The sequence below is a fragment of the Pocillopora damicornis genome, chromosome 1, assembly GCF_964200805.1.
Source record: "Pocillopora damicornis chromosome 1, jaPocDami1.2, whole genome shotgun sequence".
Taxonomy (NCBI): Eukaryota; Metazoa; Cnidaria; class Anthozoa; order Scleractinia; family Pocilloporidae; genus Pocillopora; species Pocillopora damicornis.
Genome location: NC_142670.1, coordinates 5,376,485 through 5,397,252, shown reverse-complemented (window position 1 = coordinate 5,397,252; position 20,768 = coordinate 5,376,485). Strand labels below are relative to the sequence as shown.

General features: G+C 36.3%; 2 protein-coding genes across 2 annotated transcripts; both read left to right on the top strand.

The window, feature by feature from the left end:
• Positions 1–1,039: 1,039 nt before the first annotated feature.
• On the top strand, positions 1,040–10,394 carry LOC149051530 (adhesion G protein-coupled receptor D1-like). The gene is made up of 18 exons (XM_089186626.1): positions 1,040–1,342; positions 2,719–3,069; positions 3,350–3,384; positions 4,246–4,438; positions 4,744–4,851; positions 4,988–5,075; positions 5,261–5,351; positions 5,542–5,591; positions 6,016–6,154; positions 6,336–6,430; positions 6,868–6,970; positions 7,274–7,424; positions 7,709–7,790; positions 8,187–8,253; positions 8,338–8,420; positions 8,690–8,810; positions 9,022–9,063; positions 9,656–10,394. The coding sequence occupies exons 1-18, from the start codon at positions 1,261–1,263 to the stop codon at positions 9,851–9,853; spliced, it is 2,079 nt and encodes a 692-aa protein (XP_089042752.1). The 5' UTR covers positions 1,040–1,260; the 3' UTR covers positions 9,854–10,394.
• Positions 10,395–11,193: 799 nt separating this feature from the next.
• Positions 11,194–20,766, top strand: LOC149051529 (adhesion G protein-coupled receptor D1-like). The gene is made up of 18 exons (XM_089186711.1): positions 11,194–11,609; positions 13,533–13,562; positions 14,076–14,443; positions 15,077–15,266; positions 15,853–15,957; positions 16,311–16,398; positions 16,685–16,763; positions 17,274–17,320; positions 17,572–17,701; positions 17,864–17,958; positions 18,159–18,261; positions 18,359–18,509; positions 18,642–18,726; positions 19,000–19,066; positions 19,594–19,676; positions 19,817–19,937; positions 20,231–20,272; positions 20,449–20,766. Exons 1-18 carry the CDS (start codon positions 11,534–11,536, stop codon positions 20,620–20,622), a joined length of 2,034 nt encoding a protein of 677 aa, XP_089042837.1. The 5' UTR covers positions 11,194–11,533; the 3' UTR covers positions 20,623–20,766.
• The last annotated feature ends 2 nt before the right edge of the window (positions 20,767–20,768 follow it).

The following is a 20,768-nucleotide window of genomic DNA, read 5'->3' as shown; positions in this document are numbered from 1 at the left end:
TAAGTGAGACTTGCATCAAATCATTTTACATCGCTGTGTAGGGCCTGGGTGAAGCAGTCTGAATAAGCAATATTTCGAGAAAACTAAAGCTAAAAGTAGAGTTGTGAGCGAAAGAAGAAATAAGAATTTACTTAAATGCTAAAATATGCGAGAATTGTTCATTAGTAGGTTTATAATTGAAGGCCTCGCAGACGTTTGATGACGTTAGGAAAAGAAATAGCAATGATTATCACATCCTTGAGTCCGTCTTAATTTTTCGTTTTCTCCTTTTCCTCTATATCCTTGACCTGATAATTCTCGTTTTGCCGACATTAAAATGAAATATTTTATTTCCTTCTAATACCAATAGAATAAGATTTAAAATCCGTATTTTATATCCTTCAATTGCTATCTGCTGTCAACTTAGTTAATTTGTGGTCTTTAAAAATGTCTATATTCGTAATAACGCCAATTAAATAGTTTGAGGAGTAAATCTTAAAAAAGGTTTTTACGTTTCAAATTGTCAAAGGAAAAATATAATTTTTTTGGTCTTTCATTTAGGGGTACAAAAAGAAGGGAAATATATTGTGATAAGAGAATTTCCCCTGGTAGAAATGATAAAATATTCATCCAAAAATGTGCTCAACCTCATGACAGTTTGTCATGCAAACTAGGAAATTCAGCCCAGTTTTCAATAAGGACACCTATTGAGTTGAACACTCTTTGTTTTGTTTTAATCCTCATTCATTACACATCTCTCATTTGCGATTTTGTTAACACAAATACGCCAGTCTGCGCCTAAACTATGGGTCAATTAGAATTTTAAAAAATAACGGAAAAAAACAGTAGTGCGACTCATTGACTTGTCATTTGCTATTTCATATTAAGAAAATAGCAAGTTTGAAAACTATTTTGTTGGTGAGGAATTTTATTGGAAAAAAGTAGCTAGGGTGAGAAAATTTTCGTTTCCTCTACAACGAACACAATGAAAAAAAAACGTCCACCTGCTATTTTCCATGACACTTTTGGGTATGAGAAATAATTATTCTTGTCATGTCTTGCTATTGTCTCAATTTATAAAGTAAATACGGACCCAGCTAGTCAATTTAGAGCCAACAAACCTAAGGAATAATGTGTTGGAAACTCACACCTAGTTTGGTCTCTGCTCTATTCCTTGTTCGCTCAAGGTCGAAGGTATCTCTGTGTCTAACGTCTACCAATAGCCATTGAAAAAAAAAATTAATACCTTCATCACTATTTCACGAGACGGTGATCTCAACAATGCCGAATTCATATCTGAAAGTTAGAAAGGGAACTCTAGTCAAAATGATCCGGATAACGGTTTTTCTTGCACTAATGGTTGGTGAGTACGAAAAAGTAAAATGGTAACCTTTATATATGTAAACTTTTAAAAAAGTCGATATGTTAAGTGGGCTATTGGTTCTATGTTGTACTTTCAATTTCGCTTGTTTTTCGACGGAGCCCTTTAAAGCTCTATTAGACGCTCTTTAAAGGAAAAGTACGGTATAGAAAATTTTAATTCTAGTGAAAGAACTCTTCCTTAGGAATCCGAAAATAATTCCCGTTTTGTCCAGTTCGGAACGGAACCCACACAAATGCAATTGAAACAAACAAATTCCAATTCGCCAAGCACTGAGACGTCATTTGTGGTAAAATTGATATCCTAAGCTAACAATGTTCGACAACGGGAGACTTCCTGACGCTCTCCATGTAACACGAGGCTCTATTTATATATATATATAAAACAAACTTGGAATAGGAGACCTCCTAAATTAAATTTTCCCAAGGTAGGTCATGTGGTAATTCTCCAAAGTACTCTTACTTTCAATTTTATCTTGTTCACTTCCATATTTAGTCATAATTTTCAAAAGCAAAAGAGTGAATTTCCTTGGTCTAGAAGCTATTAAGGTCTATTTACAATTTAATCAAAACTATAACAAAATTCTCGAACGTGATTGGTTATCATGAGCCCGATTTGAGCACTAATAGGACAGTGTACGCGTCATGCTTGTAATTGGACGGTGTAATAGGACGGTTTACGCGTCATGCCTGTGTAAGTGGACAGAACGCGTCATATCCGCGCGCTATTGTCTCGCATTTCCCCGAGTTAACTAATGTTTTTTTTTCTTTTGTTGTTTTTTTTTTCTAATATAAAAACGTATATCCGATGTCTAGTTTCTTTCTCGAACAATTTTTTATAGTTTTGATTAATTGGTAACAGGACTTTGTGTCGTCCAATTCTGTCTGCAATCATACTCGTAATTAACAAATCGGACTCCCGCTTCGTGGTCGTCCGATCTTCTTAATCAGTTGTATGATTACAGAACGAATTGGACTCCACTCATCATTACCATTTTTTTTTTGTTTTTGTTTTTTTCTCCGGTTTGCATCAGACTAGCTTGCAAACAACTTTGTATAATTTCCGTTGAAATTTACGCACTGAACCCAAGGATACCAAAGGGTATGCCCAACGATACTTGAAACAGGCTATCGCATGGATATGTATTTCTGTGCTCTTTTTAGTGACTATCGCATCGTCTTTATCGAGCAAGTAACTGAAATGAATAATGGAAATTGTGACAGTCACCAACGAATGTTCTGCTCTCTAGTAATAATCTAACAGGAAATTTAAGCTGAAAAAGAAATGTTTAAGTCGTCATTGAGAGTTAGGTACAGTCAGGTATTTTCTCTCAAATTTAATCCATGTTTGTTTTTCAGGTCATAGTAACCAGTGCTCCAGAAAACACGCAGAAATGAAACTTCCGAGGATAAAAGACAACTGTCCGCGGGTTGATGACATAACTAAGGAGCCTCCGTTAAAAATCAAATGCCGCAGAGGGAATTGTACTGAGTGGTGCGAAACCTTCGGTGATTGTCTCCAGCAATCCTTTGAGTGGCGGAAAAAATGCGCACAAAAGTTTAAAAAACTGTATAGGGGACATCGCCGGACAAAGATCAAGGTGAATGCCAGAGGAAACCAGTCATCATATAACATTGGCGTGAAATTTTGTGGATGGAAGGGTCGTTATCAAGTTTACAAGTTATCTGATAGCGCATCGCAAGAAAATGGTATGTATAAGGTTCCTTTTGTTTTAAACATGAGATCATTCCTCATTAAGAATTTCATTAATTTGTTTATTGATAAATCCATCCGGCCGTCCGATCTCTCGATCGCTCCTTCGCTTTTTCGATCCCAGTCAGTCATCTATCAATCTCGTGTTTTCCTTAATCATCAGTTTACCTTTTAATTAATTTATTATTATTTTTTTATTCCCCCCTTGTTTATTCAAATTACTAAACCATTTTTCGGGATTATGATGAGTGCTACATATACGTCCTTTCTACATAGGTGATCTGCAAGAAGGTGAAAACTTACGCAAAGAGGTACTCTATTTATGTTTTTGAAAAAACATGTATATCGCTTTTAATTTTTCGGGTAAGAATTTAGTTCTCGCTTCTTGATATGCCTGCACAGATTACGTCACTTTTCATCGTGAAACTCCTTTATGCAGAACTGTCTGCATCCCCACAATTGACATGAAAAGGACGTTGCTGTGTTTATAACACAGAGGCAATGCGAATGTTGATATTAACGCACACGCAGACCGTAATAGATATGATGGATGATAAAAAAACATCATGGGATCTATTTACAAATAGAGAAGCCATGAGTTTGCTCTTTTCTGTTGTAACGCATGCAGGAAGCAGTAAGGCACGAGAAGTGATCTCCTATCCCCCTCTCCCCCCCCCCCCCTTCCTCCCTCCAATATACTTGCTACAATAAGCCAATCAGAATCCTTGTCAGAAAGGTTCAAACAGTCTGATTGGTTGGACAAGGTGTCATAAATGTCAAACCATCAAAATTCATAAAATATCAAAGTTCTGCAATAGATCACAACCTGGAATAATTTAGGCGGCTGATGTAATTTCTGATGCTTGCTTCACTGCGATGACCGGAGACTGCCTTGACGATCTAGCCGCGATGGACCTCAGCATGATCGCTTTCGCTCTGGCACCGGCTTGATTTGTATGAATTTTAACAGTTATGCCAGTTTGGCTATATTTCTCACAATTCCGTTTGTTTTGTTTTTCAACACGAAACTTAAACTAGATGCGAACTTTTGTGTGATAAGGTTTATAATTCCCTTTTTAAAATTAAACCATTTTACCGTTTTTTGAGGATTTGCTCAGCTCTTTGAAGTCCGTTGCCCTTTTTAAAATTAAACCATTTTACTGTTTTTTTAGTACTTGCTCAGCTCTTTGAAGTCCGTCACTGAGTATTATTCCGATGAGATACGCAACAAAAGTGAAGATAAGAAGGAAAAGATAGAGGAAATGTTTTTTGAATTGACCACGTTGGAAACATCCTTGCTGGAAACTGCACAACTCAAATTCAATCACACAACAAGCGAATTTAATATGAGCAGCATTTATGCAGGTAAGGCATTTTTTTTAATATAATAAGTATGTTGAACGTCACTGTCGTTCCGATTCAAGGGCAGGCCATGAAGAGATGTCCATTACATGAAATAGCCTCGCAATAACATTTAAGGACAACATAATTATACTAAGCATGAATAAACTAGTTCTTACTGTTCTATCTGTTTCGATTAAAACCTGATAATTTTGTTTTCTCTTAAAAGGCTTAGGTAACCTTTTTCCCCTATCAAGTCAAACTGATCATTTTTATTGTTGATATTACTAATTGTTATTATTGATATCATTTTTACACCTTTCCGTTAGATGTTCTGGTCAGGAAAACTTTCTACCAAAATGAAAGCCACCACTTTCGTCTGGAAGAACCTAACGGGGAAAATTTCCTGAGCATTCCATCGGGAAACTTGGACAATGGTTAAAAAACTTTATTTAAATATTTCGTGTTCCAATATTATTTACTTGTAGATGTATTTAGCTATGTTTTCATTTTAATTTTGTTAGTAGATATAGCGAAATTCACGAAATCATTTCATCTTTATCGTTTTCTCAGGTTCAGTAGTACTTGGAATGATATACAAAGACCTCCATCAATTATTCATCACTAACCAGACAGAGAACAGTACTCTGAACAATTCCAGGTCACCCGGCAATTATAACTATACGTTTATTTTCCATCTTTGTATGCACAAAGACTGATAAATTTTCTTCAGACTAGAAACTGAAGAGTTTTTTACGTTAGACAATTTATATCTATTTCTCTTCTGTATACTTGAAACGGTGCATTTGAAGTTTAGTGATTCTTACTTTCATCGCTCTGAAATAGGGAAGTCACCTCCATTATTATGGCTGCCACAATAACTCCTCCACCCAAGAAACTTCAGGAAAATATAACTTTGACGTTCAAAAACATTAAGGTAACGAGACTTACGCTGTTCTTTCCTGCCGATTTTGTTATACCCTGTCATTTCTGGTTGAGCAATCTGAAATGAAATTCGCCTATTTTCAGTATGGATGTATTGTTTACGAATTCTAATTTCGCTAGATTTCGATTTATGGTGCAAATTGTGTTTCATTGTTTAATTTATTATTGTTTCATTATTTTAGAATTCAAATAACAACAAAAAGTGTATGTTCTGGAACATGTTGGATGATAGGTAAATATCATTCGAATGTCCCTCTTTTTTTTTTCTTTTTTTTTTTCTTTTTTTCTACTCAACTCTAATCATGAGGCTAGCGTTGGGCTAATTAAGTGGGAATAATGTACGATTCATGCTTACCGGCGTCGTCTCAGGTTGATGCGGACACTTATATCTAAATTAAGTCAAGTCGCGAAAATTATCCATTTAGCTAAATTGTGTTGCCATTTGTTCAAATTTTTTTCACGTAAAGCTCTCCATGCGTGAAGGGCAAAATTTTGAGAACTAGTGAATACATGCAAGTTCTCACAGGAATCATCGTCTAACAAACGGATTTTCACACTTTGATAAGTTACATTCATTAAAAGATATGGGGTTCCGTTCGCATGTCTTGTGCACTAAAATCTCATTAGATCGATAAATTATCTATCTTACGTTTCAGTTCCATTGGCTGGTCAGGAGAAGGGTGCTATGTCAAATCTACTGATGCATACCAAACAGAGTGCACCTGCAATCATTTGACTCATTTTGCTGTTCTTCTGGACACATCTTCTGGAACAGAGACTGCCGATATATCGGCGGTAAGTGTCACCACAACGCCTGCAACTCCCCTGTACGATAGTATTTGCTGGTACATTCAAACAGATACCTATTGATTTAACATTTTAGTTCTTAAGGTAGAATAAAACTTGGTTAAGTCGATGTATTAAGATTTGTAAGTCTTTTAAAGTATTGTTTTCATTTATATTTTCACCCATAAAGAATGATGAAAAGAACTTGGAAATTCTCACATACATCGGGCTGACCCTCTCTGTAATTGGGATCTCATTGACGATAATCAGCTATGTTACTCTCACGTGAGTTAAGTAGTTAGAAATTAGAAATTTGTGTTAGTCAAAAAAGTGGACAATTGATCGCAAAAATGTTTCCAAGTATGCTGGGTTCTGTCAAAGGACAGACACGAGTGATACTCAGACCGTACTAACCGTCCTTTGCTCCTTGTTTCCTCATTTCTTTGAGTTTCATGATGACGAGAAGACCTGGAGCCATCTACTGTATTCCTCGAAAAAAAAAATAATGATACGAAAAAAAAAAAGGGGGGGGGGAACCCGTATCACTAACAATATCCTAGCCCTAGCTTCTTAAAAAGAAAGAAAGAGTTATATTTATAAAATAAAGGGAAAAAACAATCACCTACATCGTAAATAACGAATGTCTCTTTTATTTCTTTTTAATGTTTTTTTTCTTTTCTTCTCTGGTCTATTTTTTTTTCTCGGTTTTCTTTGCGTGCCAGAGACATGAGACGACCTTTATCCCAGATTCGAGTGAGTCTCGTCGCTTCTCTTGGAGCAGGACAAATCATGTTTCTTGCCGGGATTAGAGCGACTGGGAACAAGGCAAGAATTCCGTGGAAATTGAAGTTTTTACAGTCCAAAACTGGGCAGTTTTAAATATTTCGGTTTTTTTTCTTTTTTTTACATTTTTACTTTTGTCGAAAATTAGTTTTCTTGTACTTCAGTTAAAAACGGGGTTTATTATGAGCTGTGCTTCCTCTAAATCTTTCTTTTCGATCGGTCAGTCTCCAAAAAGAGTCAGGACGACAGCATTATCAATATTTACGAAGCAAATCAATCATGTGTCATTGTATATATCATTCAGGCAGATTGCAAAAATCCGTTTTCGTTTTCTATTTTCTCCAGGGAAGTTGCGTTACAGTGGCGGCCCTTATGCAGTACTTTTTGATGGCCGCCTTCTGCTGGATGCTGGTCGAGGGAATCTACCTCTACCTGTTTATTGTAAAGGTCTACAACGTTGGCAACAAGTTAAGAATGTGCCATGGAATTTCATGGGGTAAGGTACTCTATGGCTATTAAAATATTTAAACACTTTTATTACCATACTTTTATGTTGATCTAGTAACCTATGTCCCAGAAGTCCAACTAATTTTAGAAACAGTTCCTTCGAATTCAAGAATACGCTGCAAGGAACATACTCTATCACTTATATTGCGCAGTACATTCCTATATAGCTCTGACTAGGGGGTTCAAAAGGTAAATATCTAATGTGGAAAGGTAAATTATGCCCTTGACAGGTGAGAATAAGTTTCAAATCTGATTTTTGTTTCAATTCTGTAGGCCTTCCCGCGCTCGTCGTTGCCATATCACTGAGTATTGCAGCTGGAAAAGATGGGATCGGAAGTTTTTTGGCTAATAAATAGTTAGGAGAGTTTCATTGTACTGATCTAATGTCATCACACTCAAGTTTCCAGGAACTGATGTAACACAAGTATTTTAGAAAACGAACAACGAACTTGTTACAGCTGAAAAAAATGCACGTATAATTAAAAAAAAATGATCCTTTTTCGTTTTTTTTTTTTTATGTACCGGCTTATTGTTATTGTGTTTTAAGATGGAAGACAAAAGTTCTGAGCCTTAAGATCGGTTTTGAATCGGATTGTTTAGGTTGTAATTATGGATTCCATCAGTCTATATTCTGTAGAAAAGGCATTCAATGTGTGGAAAGTCCATATTGGTATTTCAAGTAATCATTTACAATCACATCATCTATTTATAGCTTAACCTGTTTTTGTTTTGTTTTGTGTTTTCATTAAAGCTGCTGGATGTCTTCTGCCAATGGTCTGATCTGGATATTTATAGTATTTGTCGTGCTGATTGAATTTGTAAGTGAAAATAACCAGGATAATCATTATCGAAACTAAGAAAAACTTTCAAGGGGTTCACATGGGTCTATTTTCTTCTTTAAGTTTAACATTCTGATCCTCGGGCGGGTTATCAAGGAGATGGTGACTATGCAACAAGAGAAGGACAAACGTAGCGAACAAATAAGGTATGGTCTTCTCCATAGAAGGAAATCCGGCTTCCGGAATGTTGGGTCTTGGAATCAGCTCCTTCTCTAGAAAACAACAATCTGGGATCCAACCTTTTCAAAAATCTACCGAGTAAGAGTCCGAAGTCCGAAAAGGAACAATGAGAAACCATCTTGATAGAATTTCTACCTAATAGAGCTTTTTCATCACAAATCACATCATCAAAAGTCCCTTATTTTGCTCTTTTTTTGTTATTGTTGTTGTTTTTTATTTGTTTTGTTTTATCCAGACTTGGTGTGAAGGCATGCATAGTTATGATTCCTCTGCTGGGAATCTCGTGGTTATTTGGGTTATTGGCACCCTTACACAAAGCTTTCGCCTACATCTTCACGATTCTCAACTCTTCACAGGTGAGATGTAGATAAATGTCTGTGGAGATCAAAAGACGTTATATTCTGTCAGATGCACAGTCCCGGGAACCTTGGGATGGTGTTATGTTGAACTCATTACTTTGCCAACTCAATGGTTTAAAAACTGTGTAAATCTCGTGAAAATCATAATCAAATCATCATCGTCATGATTTAAAAAAAAAAAACTTCTCACATCCCATTAATTCAACAGGGTTTCGTGATCTTTCTTCTTCACTGCGTGAGGAACAGCGAGGTCAGTGATTTATCGCTTAAAATTGCATCACAAGGTCCGGCCTTACATCGGTTTTTGAAATTACAGTGGAGACTAGGAAGTTCTATTTAATTTAAATGTCATTTCAAAGAAATTAAGCCCTAGTTCAAAGGGCTCGTGCATAAAAACAGACTAACTGGAAAGCAAAAGCAACAGGACAAACGGAAGAACTATAGGACCAAAATTATCATTGTACTCACATGTTCTCTAGGGTATGGAGCTCCACAAGTGCGCAGGAGCTCCGCTGTTAAACAAATTTTCGTGGCTGAGGATGAGGGTGGGGGAAGAAAGAAGAAAGGACATGGATTCCAGATCAAGAGTCAGAATATAAATTTAATGTTGATTATATTTCCTAGAGATAGAAAATAAAAAGAAATTATACGACATTTTTTACATTTTATGTCGATACACGTGCAGATTAACTCCAGGTGGCTGAATGACGTCTAATTTAGTTGTGACTTGTGAGAATTGGCTGTTGTTGAAAGCCTGTACATCATAAAGTCAAGGAAAAAAGAGTACGACTTACAAACTCCTTGAATGCAAAAATTTGGCTAATTTAACTTGCAATTTACAGGTAAGAGCTCGTTTGAGAAGAAGGATTCAGGCCATCTTTCCAGCAATGGATGTTGGAACTAGCACTAAACGAACATCCGTAATGCCCTCAGAAGTAAATGAGGATTCCACAGCCATTGCTGCGCCGAGAAAAATAAAGGTTCACCCACTGAGTGACGGCGAAAAAACTAAAAGAGTCTCGAACAAAACCTCTATGTAGTTGCCGATATGTTACATTGTACATAACAACTATAACTTCGTAGTGCGGTATATACAAGCAAGGTATTGTAAGTAAGGAATCCGTCAGCTAATTATTTAATATAATATCAGAATAGAACTCTGACATAAAGGCCACGAAAAAAAAAAAAAAAACCAAAACAAAACAAAACGATAGTCAGGGAAGTAAGTAAGTCGCTCTCTCTAGTGACGAGAGTCCTAATTTGTTTCAAGTTTTTTCAGCTGCTAATACTAAACCTTAAGTTGGTTTGTTAGTGCATTGTCTGTGATTTGAGACCAGAGCCCGGTTTCTATACAAGAAACTATTGAACGTTGAGGTTTTGATCTGCTATTTGTAGATGCATATGCATTTTGAATTAATTTCTGCTAACTCATGATTACCAAACGTAAAGCATTTCATGTTCTTAGAAAGTTAATTTAATTGATGAATCCATGGTATGACATTTGCATCTGCTTTTAAAAAGATGGAAACGGCCAACATTTAAAGCTTGTAATTAAAGCTCTCAGTGGAGATTGAGACCATATTAATCTTAGCATGTCTCTTTACAGCGTAGATCTGTGTAAAAAGAAAAAAGAAAAAAAAAACACTTTTGGCATCCCCCCCCCCTTAAAAAACCAAGCAAAGTTGAGGCTTTGTAATTTGGTCGATATAGTCTCTTAACATCGCCTTAGGGGTTACTGTACTGCCTTCGCTCTGCAAAGCACTACAGGGATAGGATAAAGGACAGAGTGTTAAGACTTCCCGTGGCATACGCATGCCTGGGCCATTTAAGGACTTGGCGTAGCCTGGCTGCCTAAAGCAGTTTAGCTCCAACCCATTTTGTTTCCTTCTTTTTTTTTTTTTTCGTGCATTTTGGACTGTCTGTCTCTTGTTATCACCTTTTAATAAAACAAAAACGAAAGAAATTTGGACGAAAGACATTCAAAGAACCCAATACTTTTCCACTCGAGAGACTGATAAAGCAATACCAATTATCTACTGTACTACACATTTTGCTTCCGCTGAACATAAGCTGATAACGGCAAGTAAATTAATCTTCCAAAAAAACATTATGTGTTTGCGTGACAAGCATTTAGCATTTTAATTACTATTTCAATCATACTGCCTCAGGTCATTGACATAAAGACCCTGACAGCTTTCAACTGAAAACAAAACACAGAATGGTAGAATTAGAATATTAGGTATCTTTTCTTCACCGCGTCTGTATTGTATTCTGTTTGATTTATCGCCGGATACCCGATAGTCACAAGAACAAGTTCCAGTTTGATTTGCATGAGAAAACTGAAAATAACACTGAATCTAAATTAAATGCCATATTATGGAAAACCATATCTTTTTAAAACTATTTCATTATTAGTGTACGGGGCGATATTAGTCTATCCATAATCATAATCATCCACCTGTTTTTGTCTGTAATTATGACAATGTGACAGTAGAGATGTTATTATGAATCTACGAGCTGAAAAGTTAATTCCTATTAGGCCATGAGGGGAAAGGATTCGCACTCAAATCGTTTGTAGTCTCACTCTGCACTAAGTGAAATTTTCACCAAATCGTTTTAACATCGCTGTGTAGGGCCCTAAGTAAAGCAGTCTGAATAAGTGCTCTTCGCGAGGCAAATTCGCCGCTCTCAATATTCTCATCGATAATTTGGATCCTTGAATGTTAAAGAAGAACCCCCTCTTCTGGACGAAACCTTTCGACGAAATGCTTTTGCATGGAATCTTAATCATTTTTGGTAAGTACTTATATGAAACCAATTCGCTGTAGTCAAGCAGTTTAACTAGCTTCCTGTTATGTTTTCTTCCTGATATACCATCACAGTATGTTTCCCAAATTTTTTGATGCAATTGATCGACGTGAAGTCTGGTACGAAAAAAGAAAAAGGAGGAGATGAAAACAATTTTGAAAGCCGAGAGCTTTTTTTTTTAATTTCTCCAGATTGTTCCCTTTGTCATATCATAGCTATAGCTAAATCGAAAGACAAACACGATGTAATTTAGGTGGCGAAACCGGAACACAAGAGATACCCCCTTTCCTAAAATTCTTTCCCAAACGTTTTTGATTTTCTCTGACTTATTTTTATTTTCCACGTGGACATTGAGCACGACCGTCTTATATTCATTTCCTTTCTTGCAGTAAACGTAGTCGTTCGTTAGAGCGAGGTGACAATGGAACGGCTTTCTCTATTTAAGCAGATGTACTTTCTAGACCGTTCTATTGATTTAAGCACTCTCTTACGACGGAAGCCTTTCAAGCAATAATTAGACCAGAAAACAGAAATCGATCTGAAATGTTTCAAATATATGAGTCATTATAGTAATAAGTTACGAGAATTGTGCTAGGTTTTTTTTGTTTGTTTTGTTTTTTTTTTTTTCTGGGCAATTCGACTCTCAAGAAAAACTTTACCGATGTCCCGGTATAGTTTACATAACAGGAACACTGAATTCTGACGGAAAAATAGGCATCACAGGGCCCTATAAGTCATCAAGGCCTCTTCAGGGTCTCATGCTTCACTGGGTAAAGCTTACGATACCGTTAAATTTTCTTTTAGTTATCTAGTTAGAGGCAATCTCTAAAAATTCCACCTTGCGTCCCTTGCTATAAATGCTTTGTTTAATATACAAAAAATAAATAATAATAATAATAATTAAAAAATTTAAATATTTCCAATTTTTTTTATTTTGACATGAGGATTCAAACTCGGCACAATTCCTTTTACTAGTTAATCTCTCACTTCATGTTCGTTTTAAAGGATCCTTCGACCACAAACATTGCGCGCTTATTCTGCTATTTTCTATGCTATCTAAACTCGTGAAATTTTAATTGTGGTCTATCATCCAACCGCATCAGAGCGATTTAGATATATTAAGGTCTTAGATGGTTGTGGCAGTCTTCTGAAATTATGAGTTGTTTATTCTAGACACATATTTTAGTTTCTCGCAATTTCCTCGAGGAAACTTCTTGTATCTGGAACCGTCGATGGCTTCTCGCGTTCCTTCACTTGAAAGGCTTAAAGCCACAGAGAGAACGAAATGGATTTTACTTCAAAGACCACATTCTACCTGTGGAATGGCGGGAAGACTTGGCTAAAAGGTTCAAATAAGAGCCAATTTGTAGAGATTTTATTGCATCAAAGCGTCGACAAACTCCGCGCGAGGTGCGGGACACAAGAAGCAAATGACGAGTCAAAAAAGTATTACTACTGCCATTTGCAAGCCATTTTAAACTTCTGCCCTCAGGGTAGCTCCGACCAGGATATGTTTTAACGACTTTCCTTTCCAATGTGATTAAGTGCGTTGGTTTTTAATGTGTCATTTTCTCCACATTGGCGACAAATATCTTCCATTCCCTTCTTTAAGCATATTTTGAAACTCTGTACGTTTCCACCACAAGTGAAGGGTATCAGATTTGTTTTTAAGGTGCGTAACGCTCCTCCCTCTACAAATCCTCCCTCTACGACTGGTAAAGCACGACACTTGCAAGGCGTTGAGTGAAATGCGAACGATTTTATCAGCAGTTGCCCCTATATGGTTGACTAGGTAGTCTTACGTCTCCTTCTGGTATCTTACTATCTAAGTACTTGTTTTTCTATTGATTCCCCTGACCCCCTCCCGTCTCCACCCCTCAATCATTTCTTTTGGCTTTGTCTTTATTTCAGGTGCTACGACTGTGCCAACTTCAGCACGAGGTATGTATTGTTTTGCTTAAAAAAAAAAGAAAAAGAAAATTAGAAAATTATCATTAAGGTTCAACATTGTTCAACTTATTATCCTCTGTCGTCAGAGGTTATACACTATATTATATCTTGCCAGATAAATCATAAAATGTGACCTAGTCCGAAAGATCACTGATTTGTCATTGCTGGTAATTATTCCTACAAAATAGGGGGGACAAGTAAACAAAGGGAGGTTTCGGTCAATAAACTTTAAAAAGTGGCATCAAACTCAAAGCAGGCCCATCTTACACAATTCAGAGAAAATTCAGAAAAAGCTGAGGGTTCTGAAAACCCTAGTTATCTCTAGCTGGGGTGGAATTCGAGTAGTAAAAGGAAAAAAAAATCAAGTGAAAAGAAAGTTCAATCAAGTAAATTTACTCACGGAAAAATACTAATTTAACAAAAATATAAAAAGTATGTGAACGAACGAGGAACAGCATTGACATTTAAAAATGTCTCCATTTAATGTTTTCGTATCTAACACAGATGGGCATTGCTCCCGCCCTAATGATACACTCGGACCCTCAGAGCTGAACCGTTCAGTCTGTCAGCAGTATGTTAGAAAAATGTCTCAGCAATGGCATAGGATGAAATGTGGCAATAAAACACCTACATCCATTGACAAAACCTGTTGTCGCTCTTGGTGTGAGCAGTTGACTTCCTGTTTCAGTCAGTTGCCTTTTTGGAAAGAAGACTGTGTTAGAATGTGGAGGTGCAGGAAAAATGGAAAACCTCGCAAACGGATTTCTATTATATTGACAAATACAACAGACTCGTCGTATTTGGGCAGAATCAAAGTGAAACAGTGCTGGAAACTGAATTTTCCTGCCATTAAGATAACACCATCAAGCGAAGTACGTGTATTTGATTTTCTTGTAACATTGTTGTTGTTGTTGTTACTTTAATTTCACCCTTTAGAGAGTGTAGAAACCAATCCCACTCTTAGCCCCAGTCGGCGCAGGCATCAATACAAGTTCGACTTTCAAGCAAATAAGAGGAGTGAGCTCTAGTAGAAATAAATGCCGTGGCGAGTACGTTTTCCAGTTATTCGTATTTCCTATTCATAATCTTTTAATCGGTTATTCCATTCTTAATGCATTATGTTCGTAATACTTTGCTTAGAAACCACGGCAATAACGTGTAAATAAAAGACTTCGACGTCAGGAAATTAAAACTATTGCTGGTGCCTTGGTTAAAGAAAGCTTTTCCACAGACTGTGTCGCCTAGAGTTTATCAATTCCTTTAACAGTTAGGCTACTGAAGGATATATCTAAACCAACCAATATTACCTTATTGAGACTTTTTTCGCCTTCTCAGTTTTCAAACAAGAAACTTGTTGACACCATCCTAAAGGAATTGATTGGCTCTTCTGGAAATGATATAAATCAAGAAAAGATGGAGCGCACTTTCCTCACTGTCACTAATTTGGAGGGATATATCTAAACCAACCAATGTTACCTTATTGAGACTTTTTTTCGCCTTCTCAGTTTTCAAACAAGAAACTTGTTGAAACCATCCTAAAGGAATTGAATGGCTCTTCTGGAAATGAAGTAAATCAAGAAAAGATGGAGCGCACTTTCCTCACTGTCACTAATTTGGAGGAGTTCATTGGGAATTATGCTCAAAATCACCTAAATCAAACCCTACCTAAGATGAAAATCAGTAGTGAACATGCAGGTAAGTGGATCTTAAAAGCTGATTTGGAAGTCAGCTCTTGATTTCTAATTCAGAGTTTAGGATGAATACATGCATCATTCGTGGCAGATTTTAGAAACGTTTGCTAACGCTACTACTTATTCGACGTTTTTGGTATAAGCTTTGTCTGTAGCAACCCTCCATCGAATCATTTTCGCGACACCTGAAACGTGTTGGACCTCTTTTAAGGCAGTTTATAACAGCGAATTCCTATGGCTCATCAGTTGTCTCTGATTCCAAGAATTCGTTCTATTTTATATATGTTCTTCAATATCGTCATACATATGAAGTCATAAACAGGGGAAAAATGAATAAATAAATTAAGAATATAAAAATAAGAAACCATTCGAATTCATTCCAGTGATATGTTTATGGATTTAAAAATGATCACCAGCACTTTATCTGACAATTTAATGGAGAACGCTCCTTCGACTGATGATCCCTGCAAACTACTTGCATTTACTACTTCTAAGTGATGGTTCTTCAGTCTTTAAGTCCTAAAACTTTTGAGGACGATAACTTGTTTATTTTGGCCCTCACGTTAAATAAGTCGCTGTTTTGCAATTAGATATTTTGGTCACGAAGATTTTCCACGAAAATGAGACTGGAGTACAACTTGAGGATGATAAAGGAGAAAACTACGTCAGCCTTCCTGTTACAGGCTTCGATAACGGTTTGAGAACTATCTTTTTCACTTTTTTAGCATAGAAAATTATATATTTTTCTGGTATTATTTAAATTATTTTTTAGCGATTATCTGTGTTCTTGGTTAAAAGGGGGACTGGGTTTCAAATACTAAAGACATTGAAGGTGAATGGCTGATATCTTAAGCTGGTTGTTTTGGTTTTCTTTTATTTCAATTTCAGTTCATTTCTCCTTTGGTCGAAATGTTTTACTCTCATAACAAGGCTGGGCATACCAATGAAACATGCCAATAAACACGCAAGGTTTTAAACCGTGATAACTTGTACTTTTTTCTAAAAAACTCTCGAAGTAATACAATTGTTTCTATTATTTTCATCTTAGGATCAGTGGTACTTTGTGTCATTTACAAAGATCTCCATGAAGTATTCCTGAAAAAACAAACCGACTCTACTCCTCTCAATAGATTCAGGTTTGCTAAAACTTAGTATTGCATTTGGTATCTTATATTTCAAATTAATCTATTTTGGTTTGCTGATAACCTACGAAGGGAATGTTAATGATAAAAAAGAAACATCTTCGACCTCAGTTTGAATTTCCCCTTTGTTTTTGTTTCTTTCGTCTTGATTCTCTTTTGCTATCTTTTTATTAACTTCTCTTTTTGTCCTTTGTCGGTCCGTTTGTTTGTTTGATTGGTTTTCTTTTCATTTTTTTTTTCCTTTTTTTTCTTGTTTATTTGTCTTTTGGTTATTCAACAGTAATGTCTTGTCTGCAACGATATGGCCGAGGAACAACACTTTCAGAAAGAATGTTACACTGAAATTTAAAAACCTAGCGGTAAGATACAATTAATCAAGAGAGAGCTCCATCTGCATTCGTAACACTATAAAGAAATGTACACAGCGCTGATATTTCTGGAAAATTCAAGCCAAAATTTATACTTCCTTTTGCATCCCTTTGATCCATTTTTGTCTCGCTACATATTTTGTTGCTGTTGTTTGTTGCTTGTTATCGTGTATGTTGTTGATTTCGTTTGTTTGGTTTTGCTTTACTTTTGTTATTCCGTTTTTTTTTTCCTTTTTTCTTTTTGTTTTGTTTTGATTTGATTAGATTTGTCTTTTTTTCTTATTATTACTATCATTATTATCAATGTTATCATCATCATCATCGCTATTCTTTTTATTATTATTATTATTACTATTATTATTATCGTTACTATTATTATCATTATTAGTGTTGGGGGGGTAGGGAAAGGGTTTTAAAAAACGCCAGTGAGAGCACTCCCATCTCCACATTAGCCACCAAGTCGCTGCACTACGTAATACAAACAGTACTTTACGGTTTCAGGACGCGCCGGATGGAAGTTGCGTGTTTTGGAATACTTCGGCAAACAGGTAAACAGCTTTGAATGAATTGATGACATCGTTCACTTCAAATAATAAATTTGCTTAAGGACTTTGCTTTTATGCACTGGTACATCACATTGTGTGTTCACCTCTTACTCCTTCTTTCTCTTACTCATTCTTTTTCTCCTTCTCAGGCTTCCGCGTGTTAATGTCTATAAAACTGGCTATTGTTTGTTTCTTATGTTCATTGACTGACTGCTTTTGACTGCTTTTCTAACTGTTTTCTGATGTAATTCTAGCTGGTCCGGACAAGGGTGTCTCCTGCTATCGAAGAACGAGTCTTACACCGAGTGTAGTTGCAATCATTTGACTCACTTTGCCGTTCTTATGCAGTTTGACCAGGGAACTAGCGATAACGGTTTAACTAAGGTAAGAATATTGCTATGCATACATGCATTTATTTCAGAAGGCACTAACAATAGATAGCATTGGTGTGGCGCTTTTTCATAAATTTGCATTAATCCAGGTATATGATGTGTGGCACTCTTCCGTTACAAGTATTGAATCACTGTTTTTGTATTCATTTCTAAGACGGACGAAAAAGCGCTGGAAATTCTCACATATGTGGGCTTGTCTTTTTCTCTGGTTGGAATCACTTTAACAATCATCAGTTATGCTGTTCTTACGTAAGTACATGACACAGTTACACGCAAGCATTCCAAAGCAAGCCGAGAATATAGACTCAACAAGAAATGATATCAGTTTAAATGTGCATAGCTAAGATTCCTTTAAGCAGCCGAGTCGAATCATAAAAATATAACCAGGCTTTGTATAAAATGAGGATAGAACTGATGTAGAATAAAATCAGTCATTTGCTTTTGATTAGAGACATGAGGGGGCCCTTAACTCAGATTCGAGTGAGTCTAGTTGCTTCACTTGGCGCAGGTCAACTTTTCTTCCTAGCCGGAAGTGGTGCTGTTGAGAACAAGGTGAGATATTATATCAAACAAGAAGACAAGAATCTCTTTCGGTAAATCTTTATGACTTTCAACAGACTCTTAGCTCAAATTTTTCATTCCTATGCAGTCTGCCTGTGTTACAGTAGCAGCTTTTGTTCAATATTTCCTAATGGCCGCTTTCTGCTGGATGTTGATTGAGGGAGTTTATCTCTACCTGTTTGTTGTAAAAGTTTACAACATCAACGACAAGATGAAGGTTTCACATGGATTTTCATGGCGTAACTATTAATTAAAAACCCATTCTCTCTTTGATAATCTTTTGAAAAGTAAAATATGAAGATTGCCATCAGCATCTTAGACATCATCATCATCAGTTGACTCTGTTGTCCCTTCGAATTTCGAATCCACAGGTCTACCCGCTCTCGTCGTTTCCATATCGCTGGGCATTGCAGCAGGAACCGGGCCGGGGATTAAAAGCTATGTCAGTGAGAAATTGTAAGAAATAAATGATTTTTTTGTCAAGCGATTTCTGTCACGAATCCTGTTTTTTTTTTTTTGTTTTTTGTTTTTTTTGTTGTTTTTTTGTTTGCTTGTTTGCATTGTTTTAAATTTTTGTTTTTGTTTAAAGGTTGGCTTCTTTTTGTTGTTTTGTTATTTCTTTGTTGTTTTCAGTTGTAATCAAACATGGAAAGTACTGCGTACATGCATGGGCAAAAAAGTAATTAATTCATAAATTATCAAAGTTTCGCATAATTAATTTTTATTCAGCTGCTGGATGTCATCCTCTAACGGTATGATCTGGATATTTGTTGTATTCGTTGTGCTGATTGAGTTGGTAAGTTAAATTCCTAAATTTTTTTTTTTTCATTTTCATCTTTCACGCTTTGCTTTCAGGTCTCTTTGCATCGTGAGCATTTTCCCCGCCGCTCTTTTTAACCTCTTTGACTGTGTTCAATAGTTTTCAACAAAGCATGAAATATATGAAGGATACATTTTGCTTGAGGTGACCCTATCGTTGAGAGATGCCGTCAGCGGTTACTGTGCAAGGTTTTTAGGTTGAAAGTCCTGGTTCGAGTCTCTACCGGGTTATTGTGTTGTTTTGTTGGGCGAAACGTTTTGCGTTCACAATGATTTTAGCCATCTCCTCCCAGCTGTATAAATATTTACTATCGAATGGTCAAGGACACCTGAAAAATGTCTTGCGGAGTGCTGGGGAAGGGGAAGGCTTAAAATTTTGACGACCATCCGCTAAGGCAAATAGGACCACTTAGCTCAAGTGCAAACTCCTGTTTCCTTTATAAAGTTTGATTGTTTTTAGATTTTGTTTTTTGTTTTTTTTTTCATTCTTATCACTTTTTTCAGTTAAACACATTGATACTGGTGCGAGTTATCAAGGAAATGACGATAATGCAGCATGTAAAAGACAAAGTCAGCGAACAAATAAGGTAAGTATTTCAGCGGCGCCAGTGGTAGATTCATATAAGTCATTAGCCTCATACTTTGCTGCCTTATACGACTAATGTCAACTCACAACAATGGTAAAAGCAAATTATCTTGATTTTCTTTTTTTTTCCTGATTTTATAGGCTTGGTGTCAGGGCATGCGTGGTGATGATTCCTTTGCTAGGGATCACGTGGCTATTTGGTCTTCTTTCGCCCCTGCATAAAGCGTTCGTGTACATTTTCACAATTTTCAACTCTACTCAGGTAAAATTAATACAGCTTTTAGGGATGAAATCCGTGGTCATACGATACCAACGTAAAAGCAAACTCTACAGCAAGTTGTACTACCCCTTCCTTACAAGTTTACCAGGTGGTAAACTTAGTGTAATACAAAGACAAAGTACAGAACTTGTGATTAATAGCAGTAAAGATTGGGACATTTTTGCTGCCCAGTAACGTTTAATACTGAGAGGTTTAGGGTTAGGGGGGGACTCGTATGAAAGCACTTTGAATCTACTAAAGGCGTTAATGGGACTTCTGAAATTGCGATTTAACAGGGCCTCTTAATATTCCTCCTTCACTGTGTGAGAAATTCAGAGGTATGTTATCAAATGTTATTTTAAGTCTCTTTGTAAACTTTAGTTTTTTGCTGAGAGTTTTACCTGGCAAGGCTTCCACTTTGAAATAAGAAATTAAATTCGATGGTTGTATATATGCGAAGCACATAGAGTTGTACAGTTCTTGAGATCGTTTTGATATCAACTTATTCATGCAGATTATATCTCGCTTCAAAAGAAGGATAAACGCTGTCAACCCAACTGCAGATGAAGTGACAGGTGTTAAGCGAGCTTCGCAAGTAAATGAAACAATCAGCGTGATACTGCCAAGGAAATTGAATGTCCAGCCTCCTAATAACCATGAAAGTGGCATTGGAATCTCTGAGATCTGATTCGTCATCGTGGTGTTGTTCCTTAGCTTAAATCTGTGTATATCTTAAATTAAGAAAATTTTAGGTAAGGATAACCAGCTTCAGAATGCTCTGACAGATTTGTATCGATCCGAAAAGTAATAAAAGAACGTCTCTAGTAATCGGTA

Coding starts and splice junctions, on each gene's coding strand:
- LOC149051530 (XM_089186626.1), top strand. CDS start 1,261: ATGCCGAATTCATATCTGAAAGTTAGAAAGGGAACTCTAGTCAAAATG. Junction 4,439..4,743: donor TATGAGCAGCATTTATGCAG/GTAAGGCATTTT, acceptor CCTTTCCGTTAG/ATGTTCTGGTCAGGAAAACT. Junction 7,791..8,186: donor AGTTTTTTGGCTAATAAATA/GTTAGGAGAGTT, acceptor TTTTCATTAAAG/CTGCTGGATGTCTTCTGCCA.
- LOC149051529 (XM_089186711.1), top strand. CDS start 11,534: ATGTTAAAGAAGAACCCCCTCTTCTGGACGAAACCTTTCGACGAAATG. Junction 16,399..16,684: donor ACTCCTCTCAATAGATTCAG/GTTTGCTAAAAC, acceptor GTTATTCAACAG/TAATGTCTTGTCTGCAACGA. Junction 19,067..19,593: donor TCGTTGTGCTGATTGAGTTG/GTAAGTTAAATT, acceptor CACTTTTTTCAG/TTAAACACATTGATACTGGT.